The sequence below is a fragment of the Geospiza fortis genome, unplaced genomic scaffold (assembly GCF_000277835.1).
Source record: "Geospiza fortis unplaced genomic scaffold, GeoFor_1.0 scaffold237, whole genome shotgun sequence".
NCBI classification, from domain to species: domain Eukaryota; kingdom Metazoa; phylum Chordata; class Aves; order Passeriformes; family Thraupidae; genus Geospiza; species Geospiza fortis.
Window position 1 is genome coordinate 4,652,131 of NW_005054319.1, and position 8,684 is coordinate 4,660,814.

Sequence of the window (8,684 nt, forward strand, 5' to 3'; positions counted from 1 at the left end):
CCTCTTCAGGATCAGCAGCAATGCTGGCTGGTGTCATGAGTGCTGAGCACTGGCAGTGCCCAGGTTATTCAGGTTCCTGGACAGAGGCTGGAAGTAACAAGCTGTCGAAACTAGGCCCTCTATCAGAGCTCCATTTTCTCTTTTAAACCAACAGGAGGATGGGCAGGAGTGGAGGTTTTTTTCCTTCAAAAGCACAACATTATGTTCTGTAGTTTAGGACAGAAATCTTAATTAGATATAAATACCTTTGTTGGTCCTTGCTCAATGAAGAATTGAGCTAACTCCAATGCAGCTCTAGCATCTTCTGTAGGATCATGCCCAAGCTTCTGTTCACACTGAATCTCCTTCCTAGGGCATCAAAATCAGGTGTACAGGCAGGTTATCTGTTTTTCCACACTGACCAACATCCTGTCTTTTCTAAACTGGGTCCTTTTCAGGCAAAAGAGCTTTCCCCTCTCCAAAAAGGATTTCAGTTCTGTGCAGCAGCATTCTTGTGAAATATTCCCAAAAGTTACTGCAAGAAATGTTTTTGCAATGTTGAGCAAAATGGTTTATGGAATTTACAGAATCACTAGGTTGGAAGAGATCTTCAAGATCATCAAGTCCAACCCAGCCCTAAGACCTCTACTAAACCATGGCACTGAGTGCCACATCCAATCTTTTTTTAAACACATCCAGAGATGGTGACTCCACCACCTCCCTGGGCAGGCCATTCCAGTACTTTATCACTCTTTCTGTAAAAAACTTTTTCTTAATATCCAGCCTATATTTTCCTTGGCACAGCTTAAGACTGTGTCCTGGTTCTGTCAGTGCTGCCTGGAGAAGGAGACCAACCCCACCTGAGCACAGCCACCTTTCAGCTGTAGAAAGATGAGGTCACCTCTGAGTCTCCTTTTCTCCAGGGTGAGCACCCCCAGCTCCCTTGGTGGTTCCTCACAGGGTTTGTGTTCCCAGCTCCTCTCCAGCCTCATTGCCTCCTCTGGACATTCTTGAGTGTCCCAAGGTCCTTCCCAGCCTGAGGGGCCAGAGCTGGACACAGCACTCCAGGTGTGCCCTCACCAGTGCCAGGCACAGGGGCAATCTGACAGAAGCAGTGCTGACACTTGTTACTCTGATGCATGACTATTTTTAGATTTTACTTCTTTCTTGACCAATGGCCCAACTCACAATTTGCACACAGAAAGGAAGGCAGCCTCCAGTTCAGTGAAGTTTGGCACTGCAGAGTATTACCATTCACTGTGAGCATGGGGAGAACTACCTCACTAAGATACTAGCCAGGGGTAGCTGACACTGAGAAATATGATTTAAATCAGCAAATCAGACTTTCATGTGTTAACCTTTCTTTCTTGCCAACTGAAGCAGCTCTCATCTGTGTGAGCCAGAGTGCCTCTGTTGTTCCACAATTCAATACAGCTCTCCAGCCCTGCAGGAAGGTGAGTTTTGCTGGGACTCAGATCTGGTTGGGTCACAACATTCCTGGTTGCTCAAAGACAAGCCCATTTATTATGCTGCCTGATGTTTCAAGCAGCCAGTAAATTCCTTTTTACCATGTCTTACTTGCACAACCTGCTCCTTTCTTTTGAATCTTAGTAACAAAATAATAATTCTGATACTATTAGCAGCAAATCAAGACCCTATGACCCACCAAGACAGGTTCTAGTCTTTCCCATGACAGTACAGTAATAATCTTACCCTAAAACAGCTTTGGCTAGAAATTTTAGCTTAAATCTTCGACCTTCACTTCTGGCAAAAAGCAGTGAAGTATCAATAACGCTGGGGTGGATCATCTGGAGGAGAAAAATCATCACCACTATAGTTTAAGAACAGCACACATACAGAACAGGACAGTAGCTCCACAATTTTCTGTGCCTCTGCCTTTTAATTTCAGTTGCCAGTTTCTCCCTGACAGATACCTCATTCACAAGAGAGCAAAAGGAAAAATGAAACAAGTCCAACTCTCCTTTCTATCTAGCTAGATTGCGTTGGAAAGATTAACTGTGATTCAAGCATTTTAGATTGGTTAAATTACCCACAGAAAGGACTTCAGTTCTCCCCACAACAGAGTTATCAGAAGCATCTAACTGAAGCAGAGGGGTAAAGCTGCACTTGCAACAACATCTGTGTCTGGACAGACTTCTCTCTTTTGGCTTCTGAACAGCCCCTTGCAAGTTTTATAGCTGTAAGGGGAGTTCTTGACTTTCAATCCTTACAAACATAGGGCTTTATTAATAATAAAGCTATTCATAATTAACAAGTGTTCACTAACAAAAAGAGCAATTGTTAAAGAGTTTTCAGGTGTGAAATGAGTAACACAGGGTTGGGAAAAACAGTCTTAAAAACATACTCACTTCCAAAGCCTGAAGATCAGAATTTAAAGAATGACCCACCAATACTGCATCATGGGGAAGCATTTTTTTTAGCCTGGTTTGGATGTCTGACAGTCTTGTCTTCACTGGAAGAAGCATTTTCCTTGTGATTCCTGAGAATCTTCAAAACAAAAGTTGGGTGAGTTAAAAGCAATTCATTAGCAACAGTGTATGCTGGAAAACATTACAAGCAGGTCCTGTGATATGAATATGAAATATGAACTCAGTGTAGCTAATCACAGAATGCTATTTACTGATTTCTGTTCCAACATCAGAGGACAAACTGCAGCTAAACTGTTAAGAGTGCTACCACAGCTGTTTCAAAAGTTTATTTCTCCCAGGTATTCTTAAGTAATGCAGTTGGCATCAGATAGCAGAGGTAAGGAAATATTGCAAGTCTGATGGTGGAAGGAGATGCTTCCAAGTAACCTGAGGGGACTGGGACATCACCTCCTGGATAAAGCCAGGTGAAGTTTTGAAGAAGACAAGCCTTGAGTTTTGCCTGCTTTTGTTATAATCCTGAGCCCCACCCTAAAGATGTGTACAAGCTCTATGCATTTTTTACATATGAGCAAATTTAGCTATGGACTCCATCCTATTTTATAACCATGAGTGAAGAGTAACTTGTACTGTGCATCATTAATTTGTAGCAGAACTTTCCAGGGACACTGCAGAGTGGCAGTGGTTCTGCCTGGTAGCCCCACGTTGTACACATAAGGTTGGTCACTTTAGTCACACAGCAAGAACTATTCCTAACACTGAGGGAAATGCAGCAGGATCTGTGAAACCCAGGGGTTTCTGAAAGGCCCTGTGTAACAGCTGGATGTGAAAGGGCTGCAGCTCTGACAGACAGAGAGATAAGGAAGGTTTGTGCCAGTGACCTGGTGCGGTAGTTGACCACTGTGCTCTCCGGTTTGACCAGCTCATTCAGGAGGCACTGACCCCGCGCATCCACCAGCGACACGCGGGTCACTTCGTTCCCTTTTGCAGTCAGGCACTGTCAGGAAGAAGCAGAGGCAGCTGTTGAATCAGCACGATGCTGCCACTCAAAAGCCTTAACTAACATCTGCTTTGGCTGCAGCAGCATCACTGTGAAGGAGGTTTCACAGTGATGCTGCTGTACATAGAGCTCCCTGACATAGAGATCTACCCCTCACAGCTGGTGGCTTTATACTCTACTGTGCTTCATTCTAATTGTGAAACGTGCTCAGTAAGCACAGCAAACACAGCACAGAAAAACATTGTCAAGAAGTGCTGATTTCACAGAATCAGTCTGTGCTCTCTGCACTGCACAAATGCTACTGACAGCACCAGCCCCAGAGACATTGTACAATTTAAAGGCAGAGCCCAGGTTGTATCAATGGTTACTCAATGGTGATGCCAAACAGGCATCTCTGCAAGGCTATAAAGGAGGACTCTTCACCAAGCAGCTGCCAGAGGAACTGTGATGACTAAAGGAAAGATGTGTGACAGAGAAGTATCTTTCCTTTCCCAAACCTTGCAGAGAGCTGAGGAGGAATTCCACAGCAGTCTCATGGGTTATTGCAGCACTGCTCTCAGGCCTGCTGGCAAATCCAGCTGCTGCTCTGGGAGCCCACAGAACTGAGCTCTACTCAGGATATTATTTTTGTCTCACTGCTGGGGCCTCTCCATGGCTGCATTAGCACTGGTACCATCAAGGAAGGGACTGGCAGCAGATATTAAGATATCAGAAATGGTGTAATACACAGAGTGCTTGACTTGGGAAGAGCTGATAAGAGCTGGGTGCCTGACTCTATTTTGTAAGGCCACACACACTGATTTTTACCATTTCACAATCCAGACCGAAGAGGGGGCTGCTGTCTGTCCTCTGCTGATCACACTCTGTGGAGATGTAGCCCTTGCATCCAGGAGAACCTGCAGGGAAAACACACCCGGGAATAAGAAAAAGGACCTTTCTTCTATAACTTATATGACAAACATAGCACTAAACTGTCAAAACTAAAAACAACCCCCAACACAACAAAACAATAAACAGCCCTCACCCAAAAACTGACCTTCTATGGGATAGTCATTTTTTTTCTGCTCTTCTAAAGTTAGAGTATAGCTGGTAAGGCCTTGTTTTTTTCCTCCGTATCTCTGAATGATGGGATCACATTGCAAGTCTGAGCTTTTAGTAATGCACTCACTGCTGGGGGAAGTCAAGCCTGTAAAATACACAAGCATCTGTCAAGCTCAGTTTCTGCATCAGATCAACACTTAGAGGCTGCACCGTTCCAAATCACTACCTGGAACAACAGACTGGAGAGAGAGAGAGGGTCAGAGAAAAAGACAGAGTCTTCTTAGCTCAAACCTAATTTATATCTCTGTCTCTTTGATTAGATACATCTTGGAATGGGTAGAAAAGCAGCAGGGATTGGGATTAAATATGTTAAGAACTTTCTCTCATTTTGCATCCACTTTGACAATCAGCCCAACATGAGTTACTGAACTAGTCAGGGTAGGAAGTCTCATGGTTTAAGCCATTGTATGCCTTCCTTTCTAAACAAGTTTACCATGGCAGCACACTGGGATTGCAGAGGGTGCAAAGTCATAAATCTCTGCTCAAAGTGAGTCACTGTCTTGAAAGAGACAATGCAAACCCAAACAAAATACCTTGTGGAGTGTTTTGAGGTTTCAGGTTTGTTCCTTCTCCATACAGGCTGAGTGGGAAGTTAGCAGAAGGTGCTAATGTGAATCTCTGAAAAAAGAAAATGTGAAAATGTGTTAGTGACTTTGAAAGACAGGCAGAGATAAAAGAAAATTAGGGGTTCATTGATCCCCAAGCCAGCCAAATTCAGAGGAGGATGAAAAAAAAGAACAGTGGAAATACATTTGGTGTTTTAGCAAGTAGACAAACCCAACACAAATCAAACCTGTTCCAATGAGGCATGACACAGGATTCTTTGTACTACAGGACAGATCTGCCTTGCCTGATATGATCAAGAAGGCAAATCTCTAGACCTTCTTTGATAAAAGCTAAAGCTAGTTCCAGTCTTTCCAGTTAAATTGTGATTTACATTTGCTGCAGTTCAGGAAGAACTCTCTAGAAGCTTAAATGCAAGTCTTTCTAACTTCTTTCAAAAATGTTGCTTGTAAGTCAGAAAATTAATTAGTTTCATAATCTTTCTGGGAAATGGGAGAAACTTGACATAAAGTGCAAATAATAAGAGTGATATTTTTCAACCAGTGGGACTAGGATAACTCTATAGAGAGCCTCCTCACTCACAGTAAATTCCAAATTACTGAAATTATTCCAAGATACTTATAATCTAATTGGCATCCTGTAGGTGCAGGATATGTAACAGTCATAGGACTGAAACATCAATGAACATTTCACCTGGTAAGGCTTCAAAGATATAAGTGTTGAACTCCTGTTCCTAATATCAAAGCCCTGTCCTTTGTTCTGAGCTGACAACTGCTGCAAACAGATGCTCTCACTTGCTGTCAAGGATGGCCACATCCTTGGAAAAGGCACTAATTCCACTGCAGCCATTATCCCTGGGAGGTGGTTTCAGGACTGGCAGAAGTTTAGAGGACAAGGATGCAGTCTGGGGACTTACATGGCGGAACGTTCTCCTGAGGTGTTTGAACTGCAAATAGAATCTGTAGAAATGGAGTTGGCTCATTTCGTGTAGAACAACAACCACAACCCCAGCCAGGTGGCTTTGGTGATAAATACGGCACCAGCTGCAGTTAAAAAAGAGCAATAATTAAAAATATATATATAAAAATCAAAGAAAAACAATTATCAAGCACTCTTAAAAAAAAGTTGGAACCAGCCCAGCTTTTAAGTCAGTAAATGGCAAAGTGCCAAATGACTTCAATAAGAAGAGGCTTTATAGCTTATCTCAAACAGCCACATATTCCTGGAAGCAACAGAGTACAGGAGACAGAGAAAGAAGAGTTATTGCAAATTTCTGCTGCATAACATTTCAAGACATGTATACCTCATTCATATGCATCAGAATGTGAATGTACCAGCAACTTCAACTGTAGTCATGCAGTCTGGTGAGTTAATGAATCAAAATAAGCTTCACAAAATAATTCTCTATTCACTATTAAAATCTGAAGTGTGGCATTTTTTGCTTTGAGTTTCATTTGAAGATTAATTTCATTTCATTTTTGCCAATCAAGGTTATAACCCTCCTTAGCCTTTCCCTTCTAGTTCCGAGAAGTGGCCCAGAGAAAGGGAGAAGTGACTAAAATGTTTTGGTTTCTTTTCCCTAAAATGCTCTAGAACACTCTGTTTTGATTATATCTAACACAAAATGCATTAATATTTGTGTTAATATTTTCACAGGGTATTTTGTTTCTCAGTGTATGGAGCTTCTTCAGCTCCACAGCAGTCATTCAATTTTTCAAAACTGCATGAAACAAAACTATGGAATGGTAGGATTTCTGCCAGAAGAGGAATTCTGCTTCCTGGCCAAATCTAACAACAATATCTGCACAATCCAGGCTGCCATTATGGCAACTCCACAGTGAGTGCTCCAAACCCAGCATGGCCAATATTCCTGCAGGAATGTTTTCACAGCAGGGCAGAACAGGAGAACAGGCTGATTGCAGTACCTGGGCTGTGCTGCGTTGTGGCATTTCCCCAGAGCTGCGTATTTCAGCAGCTCATACAGCTGCTCCTGGCTGATTTCAGAGTCCTCGCCCAGCAGAGCTGCTGACAAATGACAGGACTTTCCCTGTGGAAAGGGAAATGCTAGTAAAGAGAGGTTTCATGTAATCACACCAGTCCATGAAAAAAGAAGGAAAAAGAAACTACCTGGATACAACCAGCTACATTTAAGCTAACTCTTCCACCCCTTATGGGCAAGAGTTTCGTTTCAGATCCCACTTTAATATTACATATACTCAACATTTTAATAACCCAGGTACTCTAGCTTTGAAGATTTATTTAACGAAGATTAACATAAGCAGATGTATCCAGTAAGGAGACAATTGATATGCAAACACCATATTCTGGTCTCTCAACCCTTTCCCCCACTTGCTGCTTTAACAAGAGAGCTTTAAACAACTGTGCAAGTGTTACATGTAGGACTCACTCTATGTGAGGTTTTCCCTATCTACAGTGTGGGATCTGCTCTGCCACAAGGGTTTGCTGACCCCTGCAGGGAAAAATGCTTCAGTAAAATTCAAGGAAGATGCAGAAAGAAAGCACTGAGCAGATGAGGTGGGGACTGTGCCACACATTCCTACACAGCAGTTCTTTAAGCCTAAATGCACAAATTCTTCTAAAGGCTGATGTGCCATTTTGGTGACCTCCACTGACCAGATGGCCTCTTCCAAAGAACTCCTGTAAAAATTTTAGACATTCTTATTATAGGTGATGAAAAGGCATCAAGGCATACAGGGGGAAAAACACCACAAAACACTGGAGAATGTAAAACCTCACAGCACGAACACCCACTGGAAGTTCTTTTCCCCCTCACACTAACAAGCCATGTGCTCAGTAATTTGGACAGAGCCTGCCCACATGGGACTGAGCTGGTGTGCTCTTCAACACATTTGTCACTGGGTAAGGAAAGTTAAAGAGAGGTGACAACGTTCGTGGTTCCAGTGGTTAAGAATCATCTAGCAATAACAGCACAGGCTGGTGTAATTGCTAGTGCCTCATGTCTCAAGCTGAGACAAGTAATGACACCGTTGTTTTCAATACAGCCTAATTAAAGCTTTGCAAAAAAACCCACACAAAGAGCAGAGGTTTTGATTCACCAAGGAGAGGGTACTGCCAACCACAGGAATTTGTCTCTAAGTGGGTACAAACAGGGCTGATCTCACAGGCTGGAGACACCAGCTCCTGTTCCACGGGCAGTGACTCAGTGTGCCCTGGGTGAGGTGTCACCGTGGGGCTGCTCTGCATCCTTCACCATGTGCTGAGCACACACAACGCTCCTTTCAAGATCTGCTTTGTTTACGAGAAGATTATATAGGAGAATGTATCTATTTTTTAAACAAAATTCCTTAAATGTAATGCTGAGCACTCCAAATGAGTTATTTTCCACATCTCTTGGAGCAGAAGCCAAGCCATTACCAGGCTCCCCAGGGCAGAGGTCACGGCCCCAAACGTGCCAAGGTTCGAGAAGCGTTCGGACAATGCTCTGAGGCACGTGGCGGGACTGGACTGGCCACAGCTCCAGGGCCAGGAGCTGGACTCGATGAGCCCTGCGAACAACTCGGGACACTCTGTGTTGTTATCAGCAGGCACTGGCTGCACCCGACCCTCCCGGTACCCTGCGGCTGTACACGGCTTTGGGGACTCCCCGCACCCCCGCGAAGCGGCCATAAGGG

General features: G+C 43.5%; 1 protein-coding gene across 1 annotated transcript in view; it reads right to left on the bottom strand.

The window, feature by feature from the left end:
- Nucleotides 1–8,679, bottom strand: part of REXO5 (RNA exonuclease 5) — a 14,531-nt gene extending 5,852 nt beyond the window's left edge. Inside the window, exons 1-10 of the mRNA XM_031056570.1 lie at nucleotides 8,428–8,679; nucleotides 6,957–7,078; nucleotides 5,948–6,074; nucleotides 5,001–5,085; nucleotides 4,403–4,552; nucleotides 4,174–4,262; nucleotides 3,248–3,363; nucleotides 2,349–2,487; nucleotides 1,693–1,787; nucleotides 246–348 (exon numbers count right to left, since the gene is read on the bottom strand). Of these exons, the coding sequence (XP_030912430.1) occupies nucleotides 246–348; nucleotides 1,693–1,787; nucleotides 2,349–2,487; nucleotides 3,248–3,363; nucleotides 4,174–4,262; nucleotides 4,403–4,552; nucleotides 5,001–5,085; nucleotides 5,948–6,074; nucleotides 6,957–7,078; nucleotides 8,428–8,679 (1,278 nt within the window). The remainder of the gene's footprint in view (nucleotides 1–245; nucleotides 349–1,692; nucleotides 1,788–2,348; nucleotides 2,488–3,247; nucleotides 3,364–4,173; nucleotides 4,263–4,402; nucleotides 4,553–5,000; nucleotides 5,086–5,947; nucleotides 6,075–6,956; nucleotides 7,079–8,427) is intronic.
- Nucleotides 8,680–8,684: the final 5 nt, after the last annotated feature.